At 41.9% G+C, this 23,748-nt stretch overlaps 1 protein-coding gene across 1 annotated transcript in view; it reads right to left on the bottom strand.

Moving 5' to 3' along the window:
- NPHP3 (nephrocystin 3) overlaps positions 1-23,748 on the bottom strand; it is a 114,483-nt gene that overhangs the window by 6,194 nt on the left and 84,541 nt on the right. Inside the window, exons 24-26 of the mRNA XM_073630357.1 lie at positions 19,315-19,442; positions 12,484-12,724; positions 1,672-1,797 (exon numbers count right to left, since the gene is read on the bottom strand). Coding sequence (XP_073486458.1) covers positions 1,672-1,797; positions 12,484-12,724; positions 19,315-19,442 — 495 coding nt within the window. The remainder of the gene's footprint in view (positions 1-1,671; positions 1,798-12,483; positions 12,725-19,314; positions 19,443-23,748) is intronic.

Raw genomic sequence — 23,748 nt, 5'->3', positions numbered from 1 at the left:
GCCTAGATTGCAGTCTCTGCTCTAATTCATCCCAAAGGTGTTCTATTGGGTTGAGGTCAGGACAGTCAAGTTCCTCCATTCCAAACTTGCTCATCCATGTCTATATGGACCTTGCTTTGTGCACTGGTGCACAGTCATTTTGGAATAGAAAGGGGCTGACCCCATACTATCCCACAAAGTTGGGAGCATGAAATTGTCCAAAATATCTTGGTATGTTGATGCCTTATGAGTTCCCTTCACTGGAACTAAGGGGCCAAACCCAACCCCTGAAAAACAACCCCACACTATAATCCCCCCTCCACCAAATGATTTGGACCAATGCACAAAGCAAGGTCCATAAAGACATGGATGAGCGAGTTTGGGGTGGAGGAACTTGACTGGTCTGCACAGAGTCCTGACCCTAATCCAATAGAACACCTTTGTAATGAATTAGAGCGGAGACTGCAAGCCAGGCCTTCTCGTCCACATCAGTGTCTGACCTCACAAATGCGATTTTGGAAGAATGGTCAAACATTCCCATAGACACACTCCTAAACCTTGTGGACAGCCTTCCCAGAAGAGTTGAAGCTGCAAAGGGTGGGCCAACTCAATATTGAACCCTACGGACTGAGACTGGGATGCAGTAAAGTTCAAGGCTGCCGTCCCAATACTTTTGACAATATAGTGTACATTTACAGTGTGCATGAGACCTGCATGCCATCACCGATTTGCTGGTGCAATGCTTTAGACTAGAGGCTCCTACTACAAAAAATAATAAATTCACATTTTTTTTTAACCTACAAAAAAACGTGCATTTATTATTATTTTTTTAAAAGAGAACTTATCCTTTAAGATGTGTTTGTGGAAGGTGTTGCCACAGCTACTAATAAAAATGAACAAATATCTATAGTATCACCTTCCCCTAACAACTGAGCTGATCTAAATACATCTGATCTTTAAAGGCATTGGTGAAGGGAAGGGGTGTCATGTCACATTCGGCTACCCATCACATTTTGCTACCCGCTGGAGTGCGCATGCGCGCTGCCGCCATATGCGTTCCCACACTGTTGTAAGACCACCTGCCACAGGGCCCCTCGTCGGCTCGCTTTGCTCGCCACGCTTCAGGCATGGCCTCGCTTCACTCGGTATAATTATACTCTAACGCTATGTCCACTTGGATGCTGGGGCTTGAACCTGGACTCAGGGGTGTGGCCACAAAATTCTAGCAGTCCAGCAGGTAACCAAATGTGATGGGTCGCCATATGTGACGCTACAGGGGCTCCTCTAGATACTTAGATGAGCTTAGTTATGGAATGTGACCATCTATGACAGCACCTCCCTAACACCAATACATCTTAGTGAATCTGATCACAGAAAAGGTTTAAGACTTCAGACCTGTTCATGATAGTAATATGAGGGCCCAGAATGCTCTGCAAAATCAGTGTCAAGGGTAACTATTCATCTGTAATATAAAGTCTGTATGTGATTAAAAAAAGGCTAAAAACTGGTAAACATAAAATGTAAATTGAAACCACTATCTGGTAATTGGATTTATTAAAACATAAATTATCATTGAGAACATAAAAAAATATTCCCTAAATCTAGGGTTACCAAATTAATTAATTACTTACAAATGACATCCATAAACTTTATACACAAAGATGTGGCATCCAAGCACTAGATCATTCTTACCATCTGACAGTACAATACTGCAAGGTTCACCAAGGCAGTAGCGACACTTGGGTGTTTGGGACCAAATGACTTCTGTCGGATTTCTACAGTGAGTTCATACAGAGGCACAGCTTTGTCCAGCTTTCCCTAGGAAACATTCAGAAAGCATTTACACAAGTGAGGATAGTAGAGGGAATCATCTGAGCTGGCAGTATTTACGTACATCTACATTTGCCATAGACAATCCAAAGACATCCAAGCCAATGAAGATTATTTCCAATTTCACCAGCTGGCATAATTTAGGCTACGCGATTTTGAAAACCTTCTTCTGAAGATGAACTTTAGACAGTTATAATAAATAACATTTAATGCAGTTGTGTATTCCTTAAAGCGGTAGTAAACCATAAAAAAACAAAAACAATAGGCACCGGGCAGTTTAAGTCATTATGTGCTAGTATGCATCGCTTACCTAAAAACAAAGCCCTCCAGCGGCACGCTGTCACCGCTGAAGGCGCTTCCATCTACACCTGGTCTTCCATCTGGATTCACGGGCTTCGGCGATACGAATGGCTAAGCCGACGATGACGTCACTCCCAAGCATGCGCAGGAGTCACAGGTATATCGTTCCTTCAGAGTGCATGCATCGGCGACGTCACCGGCTGCATCTAAAGTAAATATCTCCTACATGGTGCAGGTTTAGGAGGTATTTACTATACCTATAGGTTATAGGCTTACCTAAAGGTAAAAATCATACAAGGGAGTTTACTCCCACTTTAAACACTTAAGGACCGCAAGGATTTGCCCCCTTAATGACCAGGCCTTTTTGACAATACAGCACTGCGTCGCTTTAACTGACAATTGCGTGGTTGTGCGATGTTGTACTGAAAACAAAAATGTATGTCCTTTTTTTTCCCCACAAATAGAGCTTTCTTTTGGTGGTATTTGATCACCTCTGCAGTTTTTAATTTTTGCGCTATAAACAAAAAAAAAGACTGCCAATTTTGAAAAAAAACAATACTTTTTGCTATAATATATATCCCCACATTTCTTCATCAGTTTAGGCCAATATATATTCTTCTACATATTTTTTGCTAAAAAAAAAAAAAAAAAAAAAATTGCAATAAGCGTATATTGATTGGTTTGCTCAAAAGTTATAGCGTCTACAAAATAGGGGAAAGATTTATGGCATTTTTATTAATTTTGTTTTTTCAGCGGGACTGCAACATTGCGGCGGACAGATTGGACACTTTTGACACTTTTTTTTGGGACCATTAACATTTATACAGCGATCAGTGCTAAAAATAGCCACTGATTACTGTATACATGTCACTGGCAGGGAAGGGGCTATCAAGGGGTTAAGTGTTCCCTAGGGATGTGTTTCTAACTGTGAGGGGATGGGACTGACTGGAGGAGACAGATCGCTGTTCCTGATAACTAGGAACAGCAGATCTCTCTGTACTCTCCTATCAGAATGGGGATCTGTCTGTTTACATTGACATATCCCCGTTCTGGCTCTCTTTGGAGTGATCACGGGTGGCCTATCACTCTTAAAGTGGCTGACGTACACCTACTGAGATTCACCCAGGAGAGCAAACCTGCCGCAGTATAATGATGGCGGCTGGTCGGCAAGCGGTTAAAGTAGAACTATATGCAAAACTTTTTTTTTCATTTTGGATACAGTCAGGGAGGGCTATAACCCCTAAATCAAGAAGTAGCAGTGCTAAACCCACCAAAATTATACAGTACAAACCAATATAATAGTGAACAATAAGTGAAAAAGTGAATGGATTAAACTAAAAGTCCATCTTCATAAATCAACAGTGCTCAAACAGTTAAACCGGACTTGGATTGTGATCTGAAGGTTCAATTTTCATCCTCCACCGCGCCACCAGTTCTCAACACACAAAATGCTCGCTTACCAGACGGCAAGCTGTGAAAGCTTGCGACCTATACCCTGCCAGGGCCTTTATCCAGTGAGAAGCCAAACGAATGGATACCAGGTAGAACCCTCAAGCTGGTCAGCATACAAGACAGGGACCGCCAAACAACAATGCCCAGCGCAATATATCCCAGGATCACCACCACAAAGATAATGCAGCACAGGACATCTGTACAATGCCTGTTTCCGATGGGTCCTTTAAACTTCGGATCAAACTTCCTTGGTTCACCAGATCTCAATCCAATAGAGCAGTGGTCATCAACCCTGTCCTCAGGGCTATAACCCCTGTCAGATTTTTTTTTCGCCATCTGTGTCCCATTGCAGAAATTTCCCTTCACTTCCTGTCCCATATTCAAACAGGAAGTGAGAAGAAATATCTATAAATTAAGGGAATTCCTTGGGGACCCCCAGGTCTCCAGAACTAGTGTCCTCATTGGAAGGTTTCACTATTACTTTTCTGGGGAAATCCCAAAATGTGGGATTTTCTTTTACTTTCACCTTCAATGATAATGATAAAACAGGACAAATAGCGATGGTGAATCTCCTTAAGGCTGGATTCACACCTATGCATTTTTAGTGCTTTTTTGCATTTTGCAGATTTGCACTACAGAACATGTTCCATAGGAAACCATGTTCAATGGACTGCAGTGCAAATCTGCAAAATGCAAAAAGCACTAAAAATGCCTAGGTGTGAATCCAGCCTCACAGGGACACAGACAGCAATTAAAACTGAGAAGCATTCTAAACCCTCTCCACTCTAAAACAACAAAGAAAGTTTTGCCTTTAGTTATACTTTAAAAAACAAAACTTTCCTTTATTTTTTCAAACAGATAGCATAAGTACCTAAAGCCATAGCTCCCAACTGTCCCTGATTTGGAGCAATGTCCCTCTGTCCCTCATTCCACCTCATTTGTCCCTCATTTTGGTCTGATCTATTTAGCTGTATATAAAATGCACTTTTTATCTTTCAAAAAGTGTCCCCCAGTGCTAAACCTCTCATCCAATTTCTAAATTGCTGCATTTGTACATTTTAAAAGCCAATATAAAAGAATAGTAGTGGTAAAAAACAGTACTTGTGGATTTAATTAACCTTTTTTTTTGGTTAATTCTCCTTTAAGGGGGTGTGGCAGGGGGCGTGTCCTATGCCTACATACATTTGTTAGTAGGTTATCCCTCATTCCCATCTCAGAATGTTAGAAGGTATGTCTAAATCTGTCTTGGTACCAGCCTCCTCTCAACCCTTGTAAAGCAGCACTCAGACTGGTACAGGAAAGGGTAATTGCATGTTCACACCGGGGCACTTTGCAGGTGCTATAACGCTAAAAATAGCACCTGCAAAGCGCCCTGAAAGAGCCGCTGCTGTCTCTCCACTGTGAAAGCCCCGGAGGCTTTCACACTGGAACGGTGCGCTGGCAAGACGCTAAAGAAAGTCCTGCTAGCAGCATCTTTGGAGCAGTGAAGGAATGGTGTATACAGCGTTCCTAAACCGCTCCTGCCTATTGAAATCAATGGGGCAGCGTGGCTATACCGCCGACATAGCGCTGCCGCAGCAGCGCTTTGCGGTGGTTTTAACCCTTTCTCGCCCACTAGCGGGGGGGTAAAAGCGCCGCTAACGTCGACGCACCCACTGCCCCAGTGTGAAAGGGGTCTAAGACTAAGGGATAATTAGGCTTTGCTTCATGCACATGAGCTAACAGGGAACATACTAAAAGAAGGAGCAATTAACATGAGCTGAGATGATGACTCATGCTGGGTTCACATTTGTGCGATGTGGGAACCAGGGTGATTCCTGTGCGGGTTCTCGCATCGCATGACACCCCCAAATCGGTTCGCAGATCACAGTGTGAACTGTGAAATCGGACAGAAATCAGATCGCATGGGTGTGAACACACATGTGATCCGACTCCAGTGCGGACCAAAAAAAGGGTCCTGCATCATTTTGGTTCGAATGCAATGAGTATTCAGCCATACAAACTGTATGGCTGAATTTGCATTGCACAGACATTGCATGTGATCTGCACAGCAATGTGGTGTGAATCACATGCGAAGAACGTCATTGCACAAGTGTGAACCCAGCCTTACAAGGATGTTTATGCTCCTTCATTGTCCAGCAGGTGGGGAGGCGACACCTTTCTATTCTTCACCTACTGTATGTCCCTGAAGGGTAGTATTTACCTTCACGTAGATGTACAGGTCTTGTATGCATCCCTATGCAGGTAGTCCCATTGATGTCTATTGGGACACAGCAGATGTGCCCCATAGGGTTGCCATCTCATCCCTTTAAAACCAAACACATTAATTATACAGGTTCTGTGGCTGATTAAGGTGGTAATTAAACTCACCTGGTGTCCTATCTGAATTAAATTAGCCTCAGAACCTGTGTAATTTTATATGTGTTCAGGTTTAAAGGGATGAGGTGGCAACCCTAGTGCCCCACCATGACACCAAGCAGATGCAAGTCCCTGAACACAGTGTGATTTCGGGGACCCACACTGATGTCATATTGAGACGCAGTGGAGCCACAATGTCCCCATAGACATCAATGGGACTACCTGAATGGGGATGCACAGAATCCCCATGCAGGCAAGCATGGCCCTGCACAGACGTATGGTATTGTACACCCTGTGTAAACGAGGCCTTCTAGAGAAAATGTCTCCCACCTGGATGTGCTGTCTGGCAGAAGTGTATGAATTACAAAAGTGTCTGGCCAAAATGATACATTCTTTCACAGATTAGACAATTTACAAGTGTAGCTCAGCTGTATATTAACCACTTCCCACCCGGCCACTGCACATATACGGCCGGGTGGGAGTTTCCTCCTTCTGAGTGGACGTTCAGGAAGGAGGGGGATCGCGCGCATGCCCTCACAGCGGCGGGATCCCAAAGCGCTCGTGTCACCCTGACACGGCGCATCTCCGATCGGCAGGAGGGCTTTGTGACTGGCCCTCCTGATCACATGACGGCTGTGTCCAATCAGAGCCATCATGTGATGTAAACTGAGAGCTGGTTGCTAAGCGATCGGCTCTCCTCTCCACACACGGAAGTTGTCAGAGAGGAGAGGAAAGCAGATCGCTGCAGCCAGCCGGTGATCAGTGAGTATGAGCTGTTTTACAGCTTTTTACACACTGATCACCGGCACAGTGTCCCCACACACATGTCCCCACACAGTAAAAACGCCTGTCCCCACATATGTAACACTAAAATCATATGTCCCAATGATCATCTGCACACATATGTACATGATCATCTGCGCACATATGTCCGTGATCACACAAACCAATTATTATACACTTAACAGGTTTTTTTTTACCAAAGACATGTAGCAGAATACATTTTGGCTTAAATTTATGACAAAATTAGATTTTATTGGATTTATTTTAAAACAGAAAGTAGAAAATGTAATTTTTGTTTCATAATTTCTGCTCTTTTTTTCGCTTATATCGCAAAAAAATAAAAAATTGATTTGTGAATAAATACCACCAAAAGGAAGCTCTATTTGTGTGAACAAAATGCTAAAAATTTCATTAGGGTACAGTGTTGCGTGACCGCGCAATTCTTATTGAAAGTGCAAGAGCGTTGAAAGCTGAAAATTGGCCTGGGAAGGAAGGGGGTGAAAGTGCCCAGCATTGTAGTGGTTAACCTGCTTCCCCGGAGTTCAGCTTAAAAGCTGGAAATGTTAAAAGAGGAGGATTTTTGGTAAATTGAGTGTGGTTCCTCCAGAGTCTCAACAGCTGCTGTCTCACTTCCACTATCTGTCAGGTATGTCAAAATGACCGAATCCCTGAAAGATCTGACTAATTACTCAGGTAGAGGCTGCTAATTAGAGCCTACCCTCCTTCCCCCTCCCCCACAGAGATCACAGCGGCTTTCAGACACAAAATTCAGTGAGGCCGTGGCAAATTAGACTCCAGAACAGGGGTAAGTATTTAGGGCTAAGGACAGTCAGGCAGCTTTGTAATTGGAACTCAAGCTACATACTGTATACAGCGATGTGTTCCGACATCGGGATGAGAACTTCCCATCCTACTCCCAGAACAAAATCACATCGGGTTGAGAGCTGCTCAGCCATTTAGAGGACGCTTTATATTCTTTGACTAAATACAAAGCTTCCCCTGATTGGCTGAAGCAGAGATTTTGATGTCATTAGCCCACCTCAGCCAATCAGAGGAAGCTTTGTATTAATTCACAGGAAATAAAGCTTCCTCTGTATGTTGCTGGGGATGCATACAGTTTATACAGCACACACAGCCACTGCATCTGTAAAGCCAGCCATAGATGGATCAATCTGGGCCGGTTCAGCTGGAACAAGCCAAGATTCAATCCATCTATGGGCAGGCTGGTGGTACTGAAGTCGATCCATCGATCGACTTCAGTACCACCAGCCTGTCTGATTTCTTTCATGCAATCACTGCCGGCGGCTATAGCTGCCAGCAGTGATCATTGTGTTCTGCTGGCAGGGAAGGCTCCCTACCAGCAGAACACTATAGTGCTGCGGGAGGGATTCCCTCTTCAACACCAACTGTGTTGATGGGTAATCAAGTAATTTATATTATAAATCATATAATCTATGGGCTGCTTAAGTGAAGTAAATCATTTGTTTGGACCAACTTGCTCCAAACATACTGGATGCACATACTGATCTTGCTTTTACTTCCCAGTTGCTCTTGGGACAGGGAGCCCTGTATAAACTCCCAAGTCACAAGGTCTGAGGACCTACTTCCTGCCCCACTGGGACAGCGCTGGATCCCTGAGCTGGCAATCTTTCAGCACCACACTGCTTTCATGTGAAAGAAGTAATCCAGATACTCTCCCATACCCACAAGTACCAGGTATTTCTCTCTACTTCTGGTGGCTGAAGGGCAGAGAGTAATGCCCGGTACACACGGTCGGATTTTTCGACGGAAAATGTGTGATAGGACCTTGTTGTCGGAAATTCCGACCGTGTGTGGGCTCCATCACACATTTTCCATCGGAATTTCCGACACACAAAGTTTGAGAGCTTGCTATAAAATTTTCCGACAACAAAATCCGTTGTCGGAAATTCCGATCGTGTGTACACAAATCCGACGCACAAAGTGCCACGCATGCTCAGAATAAATTAAGAGACAAAAGCTATTGGCTACTGCCCCGTTTATAGTCCCGACGTACGTGTTTTACGCCACCGCGTTTAGAACGATCGGACTTTCCGACAACTTTGTGTGACCGTGTGTATGCAAGACAAGCTTGAGCCAACATCCGTCAGAAAAAATCCATGGATTTTGTTGTCGAAATGTCCAATCAATGTCCGACCGTGTGTACAGGGCATTAGTATTTACAGCTGTGAAGGGTGACAGTTTTGCACAATTTTGTAATCTGTAGATCTGTAGTTTGCACTGCATAGGGCAAAGCACAGGTTCACTTCAATGGCAGTTTGGTTATATATATATATATATATATATATATATATATATATATATATATATATATATATATATATATATAAGTGAGTGGTGATTGCGCTGTGATAAAAAGGGGAAGGGGGGAAGAGGAATCCTGACGCGTATCGTCACGTCACTTGACTTCATCAGAGGAAATGGGGACGGTTTGAAGACACCCTTTTGAGGTATACGAACTCGGCGTTCGTTGGATTGAGGCCCACACTCAGATTACAAAAGTGAGTGCATCCCCCTTCTGTGTCCTGTCCCTTTTTCCACTCTGGCCGCCACGGAGTTATACTATATACTGTCTGCTTATGTTTTTTATATACCATCCTGCACACCCACCACCCAAATCGCCTGAACTACTGGATAGGACCCTTGCCTGCTGGGGATTTGTTATTGGATTACAAGCTGTTATCTTGCAGCAGTAAGGTGAGGTGCTTGTGAGCACAGAGGTGTCCCCACTGAAGACTTTTTTTCCCTTTCCTGTGGCTTGTGGACTTGCCTTTTTGGAACTGATGACTCATTGATTGAGCACTTTGTACTACAAGGTGGTGGGACTGTTCACCATTTATTTACTTGGAGTCGCTAATAAGAATTTGCGGAGTTACCACATATGTACTAGTATGATACTAGCCCTTTTGCACTGAGTTTTTTTTTGTTTCAGTATTTACAATATTTTTTATGTGCTAGTATGATACTAGCCCTCATGCACATGGACTTTTATTTATTTATATATTTTTATTTGGTTCAATATATATATATATATATATATATATATATATATATATATATATATATATATATTTTTTTTTTTTGTACCCACCCTGTATTTGTCACTCATTTTATAGTTTTAGGCAATTTTGTTTTCTCAGTCTATTCGGATTTAGTGCCCATGAGACCGCACTTTATTACATTTAATTATACTGTTATATTTCGTATAATTTTTTCATTTTGCCTTTTTGGAACTCATGACTCATTGTTTGAGCACTTTGTACTACTAGGTGGTGGGATTGTTCACCATTTATTTATTTACTTGGAGTCACCAATAAGTATTTGCTGAGTTACCACATATGTGCTAGTATGATACTAGCCCTTTTGCACTGAGATTTTTCTTCTAATAAGTATTTGCTGAGTTACCACATATGTGCTAGTATGATACTAGACCTTTTGCACTGAGAACTTTATTTTCTTTTGTTTCAGTATTTACAATATTTTTCATGTGCTAGTATGATACTAGCCCTCATGCTTATTATACTTTTTTAAATTAATTTTTTTATTTTTTCACTCACCTCTCTATACATTTGAGCTAGCCCCCTCCCCTTCCTCTTCCCCCCTTCCCCTTTTTATCACAGCGCAATTACCACTCACTTTATTCATACCACTTTTGTCTGTTTGGATCAGCCATTTAGGTGTTGCAGCAGTGCCCCTTAGCATAGGTATTTCTGACAGTGCAGGAGTTTCTTCATCATTTATATATATATAAATGTAAAGTATCCCTCTGGTCAGATGCACATCCGGAACTGCTGCTGTTTAGTGAAAATATAGCCTAATATCACGGTCCCATACTGCATACAGATGTTTCAGGTTATTTTGGCCATCATCAGAGCAGTCTATAGAAACCATGGCTTCTATGAAGATTTAGGACTCAATGGAACATTATAACCATACAGGTTAAGATGGTTGTAAAGCTTCAGTATGAAATATAAACAGTACTAATAAAAGCTGTCATTATAAAGTTTACCACTAGATGGCAGAACAATAACAGGAACCATCCTAATTGTACAATTTAGGCTCTCAAAAATAATAAAAACATAATAAACCATAAGACAAAGAGACAAAAAGGTGCAGCGGTTGTTATTGATACTGTTGTATTCAAGAGAAAACAGATTTTAAACACAACAACATGCTATAAACGTGCCACACAATACACAAAGTCACTGAAACAGCTATTAAGTGGACTCTGTTCAGAACCATTTCACATCATGGTGTTGATAACAAACAACCTCAACATGGGAGCATTTTACATGATGCCCAAACTACAAAAGAATGGAATCCCTGGGCAGCCTAACACTAATCTGGTATAGTATCACTAGCATAGCTGAGTAGACTATATCTCAAAACTAGATTCAGGACACTACTAACCGCTTTAAGGGCTCATGCACACTGCAGTTCAAAGAAGGGGCTCCTACAGGCTTCTGAGCTCTCATTTTTTTCTGCCTGGAAACTCCCCTCCATGTTAGCCAATGTGTTCATGCACACTATGGCTTTTTCAGGAGTGTACAGGCATATGTACCTTTTTGCACATATGGCCAGGCAGGTTTGAACAGCTTTTTTCCCTTAGGCCCCTTTCACACTTGGGCGGGAGGTGCGTCGGCGGTAAAGTGCCGCTATTATTAGCGGTTATTTACCATCGTTTTAGCTGCTGACTTTTAATAATAGGACACTTACCTGTCCTGGAGTCCAGCGATGTCAGCACTGCAGCTGAGGTTTCCATCAGCTGTCGGATGCTGCCGTTTCCATTGCGAGTAAGGGAACCCGGCAGTGTAGCCTTATGGCTTCACACAGGGAACCCTACTGCGCATGCGCGAGGCTCCGCTCCTCTCTCCTACTGGCCCAGCGGCCAGGGAAGGAGGAGGGAGCCCGAGCGGTGACGCAAATATCCGCGGCTGAGGCTCACGGAAGTTGGGACAGGATACCTGTCAAAGACGGAGGGGGAAGGAGTACAATGAGCGGAAGTTCCACTTTTTGAAACTCCACTTTAATAAATGAAATAATAATTTAAAAACTGCATCTTGGATTTACTCGGGTTATCTTTATGTAATATTAAAATTTGTTTGATGATCTGAAACATTTAAGTGTAACAGATATGCAAAAAAAATAAAAATCAGGAAGGGGGCAAATACTTTTTCACAGTACTGTGTGTGTGTGTGTGTGTGTGTGTGTGTGTGTGTGTGTGTATATATATCATACACACACACACATAGATATTATATTTTATATATATATATATATATATATATATAGATATATATATATCTATATATATATATAGATAGATATATCTATCTATATCTATCTATATATCTATAGATATATATATATATATATATATATATATATATATATATATATATATATATCCTACTAATCTGTACATTATCATGGGGGAGTTTTTACCATTCAGTTACACTAGTCTTGGAAGCTAAAGGGAAATCTCATATAGCAATTAAAACTTAATACAAGAGCTAACTCTTCCCCAGGCTATCCAGAAGTACAAAAAATTCTAAATCCACTTTCACTGGTATGACTTTCATTACCATGAAGCTGAGCGGTTGTTAAGGGTTGCACATTATCACTGCTAATTCCTCTTATTTTCTTTATCAACTCTGTTTGCTGCAGTTAAATGACAAAGCTTATTATATTCTCTATATGCCGGGGCTTTAGACTTGTGGAAAAGATACAAGGTTTACTTACTTTTCTTTTGTAAAGCACAGCTAAATGTTTCACTGTATAAGCCAACGATGGGTGGTCTGGAGACAGAGCTCTCTTCCTTATGTCTAATGCTCTCTCATACAACTCCTCTGCCTTGTCATATTGCTTCTTCTCATTATATAAAGCAGCCAGATTATTGAGAGACTGGGCACAGTCTGGATGATCTGGACCTAAAACCCGCTCCCTCATTTCCAGTGAACGTTCAAGAAACATTTCCGCTGTTCTATATTAGGCAGGAGACACAAACGTGAAACAATGACAAAGAGAGTGGATCATAATGACATTAAAAAGACACTAGATGTACATTTCTATCATCAAAGTCTAGTTTAGTTTTATTAATCACACTTCGTCAAAAGTACCAGTAGTCAGTCTAAACAAAGTATTCCCATAGCCATACAGGATATAGATGGTATGGCTTTCTTTGGTAAATCAGCTGTATCCTCTACAAATACCAGCTCACACAAGTTTAATGGAACTCTCAACTTTTCCCAATGCAGATTGTGTGGCTAATCTTTTCTCCAGAAAAAACGCTTAGTGACGCAATTTGTACTTTAAGGATACTTACGACAAGTCCTTGATCTGCATCATCCTGAAGAAATTTGAAGGTGAGGTGAAACAAATTCCTACAAACTCATCTACTGACACCAGGCAGAATATTCTTTTTGCCTGCTGGAAAGAGGGTTCATACCACCCTGTCTGACAGACTTTTGTTCTTTAATGCTGCGTACACACGAGCGGACTTTACGGCAGACTTGGTCTGGCGTACTGGATTTCGTCGGACGATTCGATCGTGTGTGGGCTAAAGCGGACTTTGTTTGCTCAAAAGTTGGACGGACTTAGATTTGAAACATGTTTTAAATCAATCTGTTGAAATCGAGTGCGGTCGAAAAGTCCGCTCGTCTGTATGCTAGTTCGACGGACAAAAAGCCACACTAGGGCAGCTATTGGCTACTGGCTATGAACTTCCTTGTTTTAGTCCAGTCGTACGTCATCACGCACAAATTCGACGGACTTTGGTGGATTGTGCGTAGGCAAGTCCGTTCATTCAGAAAGTCCGTCGTAAAGTATGTCGAAAAGTCCGTCGGGCAAAGTCTGCCGTAAAGTCCTCTCGTGTGTACGCGGCATAACAGTTCAGACACAAAACTGCTATCTTAAGAGTTTTAACTGTGGGTTAAAGAACTCAGATGAGGAGCTGCCGTTAGGTAAAAGTGGGCAATGAACCATGGCCTTTTTGGCCAAAAGGGAGACAACTGCATCAGAGTGGTATTCACTTTCTCAATTTTTTTCAGAATCAGCAACAGGAGCTTGAAAATAAAGAATGCAAAGCAAAGATAAAACCCCCAAGGTTGTGCTAACACATCTATACGAAGAGCAACCCCCCTGCTCAGGGAAGAGAAATTCTCCACTTTTGCATTAAACTGATTGGCAAACAGATCAATTTGGTGCGGCACCCCCACCTCTCCACCACCGTAAGAAATACTTTTGGACTTAAAATTCTCCTTGATTTCTGAGGACAAATCAAACAGAAGACAGAGGAAACAACCCTGTCCAGTGATCTTGTTTGCCAGATAGGTAGGCTACCTTCTTGTCTGGGATTGCCACAGTTGTTGCATTGGTGGACAGAACCTGGAGATGTTGACCCCTAAGATCTTGTTGAAAGTTTTGCAGAGCTTCCAAAACTGCTCTCAACCCTCTCCAGTTGGAGGACCTCCTGGACTCGGTTTGGACCAGGAGCCCTCAGCTAATTTCCCTTCTTGGTGTACACCCAGCCCCATGAATCTGTTGTAAGTCTCTAGAACACAGGAAAGGACCACAGAAGTCCCTCCAAGACATTTGGTCTCTCGGTCCACCATTAGATGAACCTTTTCACTCTTGGAAGAAGAATAATCAGGCTGTCTAGATTTCAGTCCCATACCTTCAGAAAGAAGCACTGGAAAATCCGCAGATGGAATTTCACGGTTTGGACTGCTGGAACAGAAGATTAAATCAGACCTACTACCAACACTGCAGTGTGTACGGAGACCAGAAGATTATTTTGAAAATCTGCCATAGCCAAAAGTTAAATTCACAATCTTTTCCTTTGAGTCAGACATGTCTTTTTCCAAATTTATAATCAAACCTAAAGCCTGAAGATAGGTCAGGGCTGTTGGCTGATCCTCCAAGATGGCAAAGAAGAGAAGATTGTCTAGGTATGGAATTACAGAAGTCCTGTAAAGTCTCCAGGGTGCCAACGCCTCAGCCATCACTTTGATGGGTATTCTGGGTGTCCAGAATAGACCAAAAGGAAGAGCTTTGAACTGGAAGTGCCTTATCTTTTTTCCCAGAGTATTGCCACTGGAATATTCCCATATAGATATAGGAATCAAGGCTTTCTCATACACTAGTTCCCATAGTAGCAATATCTTTTGGAGAAGTTGTCAGAAACAAAACCTTAAAGGTGGCATATTTGAAAACTCCAGAAGGTAGCCTTCTCCTATGAGCCACCAAATGTGAATGTTGGGGTAAAACGTTGCTTTTGCCATTGTGATAGGAAGGGCCCCAACCCTACTACTACCAGCAAGTCATTGGGATGAATAAAACACCCTCCTTTTGACTTTTTTTTTTGTTATAACCATGTTTTTTTCTGGCCTGACTCTTGAGAAGTCTGCCTTTGGTTTTTGAGTTATGAAAAAAATGTTTGAGTGAAGATTTTTTCTTTTTTTTGATAGAAAAGGCCTTCTTGTATCAGCTGTATGTTCCACTTACTAAAGCTAGAACTAGATGACTATTGACTATATAACTATATGAAACCAGTGGTTTGAATGAATAAACTGAATCAGTTTCCCCCAGTCAAACATTCAAGGTTGATGTAGGAATCCCCACTGTGTCTTTATATTCTGAAATTAAACAAGGGAAGAGAATCCTCTAGGTGTAGGAGTAAAAACAATTTATTTAAAAACATCCAAATGGAAAACTCACATGTTAATGGAGTATAAAAGGCACATCTGTGTATAGCGATATCCTGAGGGATGACGATTTTAACCATCAGATTCAAAGCACGGAATCCTCGCTGGTCACCGCTGATGGTAGGAACGGCTGTGCGGTGGATGATCCCAAAACGAGGCTTGGTGCGCAGATGGCAAAGCAGCGTGGGGCAATGATGTCACTAGAGTGTGACTCGTTTCAGAGCATGCGTGTGTTATGGCAGCCGCGCTCCTTTTTCAAGCAGTCTTATATCTATATCTCTATATCACAGACGTGCCTTTTATATTCCATTAACATGGATGAATGCCATTTAGATGTTTTTAAATAAATTGTTTTTACTCTTACACTTAGAGGCGCCTCTTCCCTTGTTTACTTTAAGCTGTGCTGGAATTCAGCTTCTATTTCTACGTTGGTGGCAGACCTCAGTGTATGGACTCCTACATATCCTCATGATATATGGACTTTTAATGGACTTTCTATATACCCCTTTGAGTTATTAGAGAAATAATAGTGTTTGCGCCTGTTCCCTTATGTTGTCTTTATATTCTGACAGCAGGGAAACTTCCCCCTCATCAGAATACCTATAGCTTGCAGCACTGATCGAGCTGCTAAAATCCCAAAAAGTGGTTGAACAGTAGTCCATCAGTAGATCAACTTCTGTTCAGCCACAGTGTGAGGGTAAGAGAGAGATGCCACACACCACTAGCTCAATCGGTGAAAAGAAATGTGAACAGTCTCAACCTTGAGCTCCTCCTGAGCCCTGTCTCTGATGCATTTCACCCTGCCCATTGGGGCGAAATGTATCAGTATGGAGCTAAGTAGGAGGTCAAGGCTGAAACCGCTCACATTTAATTTCACCTGTTTAGCTAAGGGTGTGCGGCATCTCTCATCCCATCACTTTTCCCTGCTTTCTGGATTAAGCATAAGACAGCCTGCACCCTTATATTTCTGAGACACCCGATCAACCAGAGCTCCTTGAGCGGCGCTATAGGTGGTATTGGCTATAGTGAGAATATGTTCAGCCACAGTGACCATACATTGATCAAAATTCAGTCGGTCGCTGCTGAACCAGTTGAATTTCAATCCAAGTTCGGCCAGCTTAACTCTGCTAAGGCATCAGCAATAAATGCCTCCACTTTGATAAGGGTGGTAAAAGATTCCAACATCTTTTCTCTCTTGGCGGACCTGCTTTCAGATGTGATTGCATTTGTGTAAGCAATTATTCAAGATTACTGCCACACACGTAGTGGCAGCTTGAGGTTAGTAAATTAGGACTCCCATTCTCACTTTACAAGCACATCCATCCTTTTATCTATGCGGTCCATAAGCATTCCCATGCCATAAAAGGACAGGTCAGTAGACTTCGAAACTTAAGAAAAGTCTGTGTCAAGTCTAGGATTTTTGTTTCAAAGATGGGCAGGATCACCACCAAAAGGAACATTGCATGTCATGTTCTTAAAAAAAGATAGTGTTCTTGATCAAGCCATTCTTTTTTATGAATTCTGTGATAATTTTATGGACTTGGAATATACATCTTTTATCCAATTTGAATACAAAATGATGCATTTTCACTTCTAGTGGGGAGATAGCATCACTATACACTCTGACTGAAACAAGCCCGCCTGGAGTTTGCCAAAAGGTATCTGAAGGACTCTCAGACCATGAGAAACAAAATTCTCTGGTCTGATGAAACAGAGATTGAATTTTTTGGCCTGAATGGCAAGCGTCATGTCTGGAGGAAACCAGGCACCGCTCATCACCTGGCCAATACCATTGCTACAGTGAAGCATGGTGGTGGCAGCATCATGCTGTGGGGATGTCTTTCAGCGGCAGGAACTGGGAGACTAGTCAGGATCGAGGGAAAGATGAATGCAGCAATGTACAAAGACATCCTTAATTTAAAACCTGCTCCAGCGGGCTCTGGACCTCAGACTGGGGTGAAGGTTCATTTTCCAACAGGAAATGACCCTAAGCATACAGCCAAGATAACAAAGGGGTGGCTACAGGACAACTCTGTGAATGTCCTTGAATTACCAAGCCAGAGCCCAGACCTGAACCTGATTGAACACCTCTGGAGAAATCTGAAAATGGCTGTGCACTGACGTTCCCCATCCAACCTGATGGAGCTTGAGAGGTCCTGCAAAGAAGAATGGGAGAAACTGCCCAAAAATAGGTGTGCCAAGTTTGTAGCATCATACTCAAAAAAGACTTGAGGCTGTAACTGGTGCCAAAGGAGCTTCAACGAAGTATTGTGCAAAGGCTGTGAATACTTATATACATGTGATTTTATTTTGTTTTGTTTTTTTAAATAAATTTTCAAAGATTTCAAACAACCTTTCTTCACGTTGTCACTATGGAGTATCGTTTGTAGAATTTTGCAGAAAATAATTAATTTAATCCATTTTGGAATAAGACTGTAACATAACAAAATGTGGAAAAAGTGAAGAGCTGTGAATAGTTTCCGGATGCACTGTACCTGCAGCTTTGGTCTGGAATAGAACACATTGTGCACAGCAACTCTAAAAAGCAAACATCCTAGTGCAACCATGTCTGAGAAAAGGACTGCACGGGGCCACTAAAAAGTTCCAAGAGTCCAGCAGAAAAATAGTGTAAAAGATAAACATGACACACCATAAACAAGCAAGGAGCAGGCATAAGTGAAGTCACTACTTACCTGCAATGTGCATGTGCCACTGATACCTGCGACAACCAATGCAATTTGCTGTCCTGGATCCATGTTACAGAGGGTAAAGCGGGGTAACCTAGCACTATAAGCTAACTGTCCCAGTGTCTGCATTCCCTGTACCAGAAAGTAGCCAGCTGGACATCCACCTCTACTCCATGCATTCCAAAGCCCAAAATTCATGACTCGCGCCTGTCCCCAAGTTCCGCACCTACTGGAAAAGACACGTGGTTTCTTCGGTCATGGGGAAACCCTGTATGCTGGATTGAAAATATAGCTAATGAATCTGACTCCCTTAGGGGGACAGAGTCTGAGAAGGCCCTGGCTCTTGCTGAGCATAGACCTGAGGAGGGGATCCCAGACAGCACCCTCACCCATCTCTAGGATGGCCCTGGGGCAGCATCAACCCCAGGAGAAAAAAGTCTTAAAGTGATGGAGGACAGCACCCCTGTGAGCCTACCTCAGACCTGAGTTCCAGCAGAAATGTTCCACCCAGAGAAGGAAACCCAATAACTGGCTCCCTCTTAGGACAGTTATTCAAGGCCTGTGGTTATTGTGTTTCCTGCCTCCAATGGGCGGAGTCACACATTCACATTCAGGTTCTGTCCTGGATAGACAACTGGAGAAAGAGACAATTTGTCAACTCTATGTATGTAAATATAATTTTTTCATGTATCATTGATGTACACAGAATCTCTTTCTTCTCTAAAAGTTATTTGGTTTTCTACACTCAGTACAAGATACAAGTACTTTTTTATGTTTCAAGCAGCTGTATTGTTGGCTGCCCATTAAGATCTATGTTTATTAAGGAACTGCAATGTTACTTGTAGATCCAATCTTTAACACCTTTTATGCTCCTTTTAACATTCTGCACCTTTAATGGAACAATAAAATATATTTTTTTCATAGGTGCATTGTTGTTGATGCGGTACAACATATTAGTACTTCGAATGCATGATTTCTGTCATACCCCGCCAATTCCTATATTTGTTGTTGCTATCTTTTCTTTGCCACACATCTCTATTCTTAATGATTTTACACTTGATCAACAAAAAATTATCAGGCTGTTGAAATGCACCAACATTAAGGTGACAGATAGTAAAGAGCCATTTGCTGAATTTTAAGTAGGCCAAAATGACTTCCTCATGTTAAGAATCAATACTTACTCAAGGTTATTCTGTAAGTAATACAAAACGCCAAGTTCGTTCAGTGTTCGAGCATTGTCAGCAGTGTCTTTGCCCAGTGTTAGTTCCTCCAGCTGAAGAGCACGACGCCTTAATAATGCAAACCCATACTGAAGAGTAAAAAAAAAACAATTGTTAGAGATCTTTTAGAAAGAAAAGCACTTTCCACTGAGTACTATTGAGCTGAAGCTATACATTATGCAATTTTCTTTCGGTCTTTCAACCATGAGTTGAAGGAAAGAAAATTACTCGATTCCCCCATCAACACAGTCAGTGTTGATGGAGGAATCCCTCCCCTTGCGCTATTGTGCTCTGCAGTGAGGAGCGTGGGGGTGCTTCCCCACCAGCAGAACACAATGATCACTGCCAGCAGCTAAAGCTGGCAAGACATGCTGGTTGTACTGAAGATAATCAATGAATCAACTTCAGTACTTGCATCTTACCAATCCTTAGATTTTATGGTTGCATTATTACATTTTTGTTTTGGAGTTTAATACAGCTTTAAAAAAAGCCAAATATTTATGCAAAAGGTTAGCATGACAGCCAGACTACTGGCATATTCAGCATTTCAGACGTACAGGCCTGGCATGGCAATCTCCCTTTTTCATTTATGACACATTTTCTTCAACAACTGTCAAGAGTCCAATTCAAATTATACCTTCACTTGTGTCTGGCTGGTGTACTTGAACTTTAAAGCCACTATAGACTTTACTTTAACCACTTGACCCCCCAGGCCAATTCTGATACTTCTCGCATACATGTAAAAATCAGGATTTTTTTTTTTGTCAGAAAATTACTTAGATCCCCAAACATTATATAATATTTTTTGAAAGCAGAAATCATGGAGAATAAAATGGTGGCTGTTGAAATTTTTTATGTTGCACAATATTTGCACAGCCATTTTTAAAGCACACATTTTTAAGAAAAAACACATATGTTGTGTTTGTGTGCACAAAAATGTATTAAACACCCAATTTTCTGGTAGAGCTGCATGATTCTGGATAAAATAAGAATCACCTTTTGTTTTGCTTAAACTAAAGATCTCAATTCTTAAGAACTTTTTTATTTTAAAGATTTACAACCCTGAACATTAGGTTATCAAACAAGATGGCAATAAAATAAGACATAACACTCTTTGCTTCAATTAAATTGAAAGAAATGTAATGAAAAATAATGTAATGTGTAAAGAAATAAAAAAATGACCATTAATTTATATTAGGGTCTTTTTTTTTTTTTTTTTAGTATCGCCGATACCAATTATCGATACTTACCGCAACTTTTTTGTTTACACTTCAGCTGTCAGCAATGGTACAAAGCATTGAAAAGTTATTTTACAAATGGAAGAAATTATCATTTTTTTATTATTTTGCACTTTTTTATATTTATATCTATGAGAAAAATATATTCGAAAAAGGGTCCATGAAAAGTAATTAGGTGCCCATAAACAAGTGAAGCAATATCTTGCAATAACATGCAGTAACATTAACTTCAATCCACTCAAAATGTGATAAAGGCAAGTGTAACAAATGAGTGTTACAACATCAATAATCCTCCACCACAGTGATGTGTGCCACTTCCGTACCCTTAAGAAAAGCGCTCACCAAATGATGTTGCCATCCACGCCCGTGCTTGGCAAATATCGCTTGTGTGTTAAATTGAAGAGCTGTTAATGGGCGCCAGATTCCATTACTTTGTGTACTCTGGGAATGTCTTTTCCTAGCAAAATCAAGATTTCAGCATTCACGTCCATTGCAGGAATTTCATTAACAAGGTGCCTCAAGTGAGGATAGTGATATGCAGCCTCTGGAGTAGGAAATGTTATCCTTTCATCTTGTATCTGATCACACTCAACTAATTTTGGTAGGGGTATGCCCTCTCCCTTATTGATATGAGAGACCATGAACCCATCGGCCCTTCTACCAAAGGTCTCTTCACGACCAGAACAGGTTCTGAGAGTATACGGTGATGAGTGTCCCTCTATCCCAAAGATCTAAAAGAATTTAGGCTTAACCAGGGATCTGTTGCTCTGTTAATCTATTATAGCATACATCCTAATAGCTTCCTCAGGTTGACCCTTTGGGTATATCTTGACTAGGCATATCTTAGCACAGCATTTGTGATCTAAGCCTTCTCCACAGACTTCTGTGCATGAAGAAGAAACGTTAGCTGTGAATGGAGCATTACCTTGTTGTTCCCCGCCATGACTTGAGACAGGGCTGGAAGTAGGGGGCTGCTGTGAATTGTCTGAGTTTGGGCCCGGATGCATAGCTGTAACATGTCTGTCGCTACTGTGCACTTGATGACAACTTTACAGTCTTTAGCAAAATGTCCATAACAAGCACAGCACCTGTAGCATATTCCAAGTTTCCGAAGAATCTCCCTGCGCTCTTGTAGCGTCTTTGCCCTAAGCTCACAACATTTCTTTAGGGGGTGAGGCTTCTTGTGAATAGGGCACTAACGATTAGGGTCTTTATCTCTGTCACCCGAATCGTTCTGTTGAGCAGGAGAGGATACGGGTGGTGAGATGTCTGTCCTTTTAACAGATGTTGCTCTATTAAAGTCTCTACATTTAGCAGCTATGATATCATACCTTGATGAAGATGATGATGAAGCAGGTAAGTTGGGTGCAATGAAGCTGAAGCTGGGATCGTTTCTTATCCAGGCTTGATCACTGAACCTGCAAAAATATGCGAATGGAGGAAAAGATACGTTATAGTCTTTTTTGTACCTTGAGCCCTGTTGTGCCCATTTCCCCTCCAGGCCTTATGGCAGTTTAGACACCACTGGGTTGACACCATGAGCAGTGTCCAGGAAGCTCAGTCCAGGTAGACGTGGGTCTGTCTTTGCCAACTCCAGCTCCATGAGGAGATCACTCAGATCTTGGAGCTTGCGATAGTCTTTGTTCCCTATTTTTGGGAAGTTTTGCAGTCTCTTGAATAGAGCGCTTTCTATGGCTTCAGAGCTACCATAGGCTTGCTCAAGTCTTGCCCATGCAGCAACAAAACATGCATCTGGGTGGTCAACATGCACTCTTAACACAATCTGCAGATTCTGGACCTAGCCTCTTCATGAGCAAATCAAGTTCCTTGGTAGTAAGGTTGAGATCAGCAATGGCAGCTTTGAAGGTTGATTTCCAGGCCCTGTAGCTCTCCGGACAGTCATCAAACCTTGAGAGGGTAGTGTTAATGAGCTCACGGCGTACCATATATCTGGCAAAGTCATTCAAGTCTGATCTCTCACTCTTCGGTGCCAAAGTAACTTGTAGAACCCCTGGGGTGTGAAAGTTCTCTGGTGAAGTAGGGTGAGGTTTGCCATAAGGCTTGTGCTGGCTGTGGCTTGAGCTGCGGCTTGTCACAGGAAGTCACCTTGTTGTCAGCAAGAGGTGATGCGGTTTGTTGCATAGATGCACTTGTTGTAGACTTGAAGAGGCTCAGGCATTTGGGTCTCTGTGTTGAGAGTCAGAACAGTGTTGTTAGTAAGACATACAGGAGATAACTCTGTATCATTGCAAACATTATGCTTTAGTACATATTCACTGGTGCGTTCAACTGGGTCTTGCAGTTCCGTTGGGATGGACCAGTCTGAGTTAGCACTTTCTCCCATCGCTTGTTCAAGGACTCTGAGCCTTGCTAAGGCAGCTGCTTCCTCCCTTTCCATTTGCAGAATCTTTATTTGGGAATTCAATCTGCCTCTGCTTGTTGAGCTGCCATATCTGCTTCAAGAGTTTTGCTTTGAGCATACAGCTCTGCTTGGTGAGCTTTGCTCTGAGCTTCCATCTCTGCTTGACGATTTACCATCTTTGCATGGCAAGCTGCCTTTTGTGTTTCTATTTCTGCTTCCTTTCTGGTAAAGGAGCTTCGCATTTTATTTGCTTCCAGACTTGCACGGGCCTCTATTAGCTTGTCGCTTAATGTTGAACTTCTGGAGCGAGAGGATCTAGAAGAACGTGCAGTGTGCTTGGTTGATGTGGATCTGTGAGATCTCTTCTCCTGCAGTTGAGCAATGCAGAGTTCTGCCTTATACTGAGCATTTTGCACTAAGAGATCCCTTTGTTGGTTTAGTGCATCAGTCCTGGTCAGTTCTGCTGAAGATTCCTCTATATTACAGTCCTGCAAGAAGGCTGTGTATTTTGCAAACAGCCGCTGGTAGCGTTCGTATGTGGCAGATAAGCTATAGAGTCTCTTAGTTCAGCTGGTTGATCCTTAAAGTTTGACAAAACTGACATGCAGTGTGAAGTTCTGTCCCATAAGTCTGACAGATTGCTGGAGAATTCATCTCTAGTAGCTTCATAGTTTTCTCTGAGTTTCTGTGTCGGTTTTATTGTACGTTTGGGTCTTACACTCTGTTCGACAATATCTGCAGAATCTGCTCCCTGTACATCTGTGGGTTCAGAGGCATGTTGAATCTGCATTGGTT

Source organism: Aquarana catesbeiana, linkage group LG05, assembly GCF_042186555.1.
Source record: "Aquarana catesbeiana isolate 2022-GZ linkage group LG05, ASM4218655v1, whole genome shotgun sequence".
NCBI classification, from domain to species: Eukaryota; Metazoa; Chordata; class Amphibia; order Anura; family Ranidae; genus Aquarana; species Aquarana catesbeiana.
This window is presented reverse-complemented; position numbering and strand designations above follow the sequence as displayed.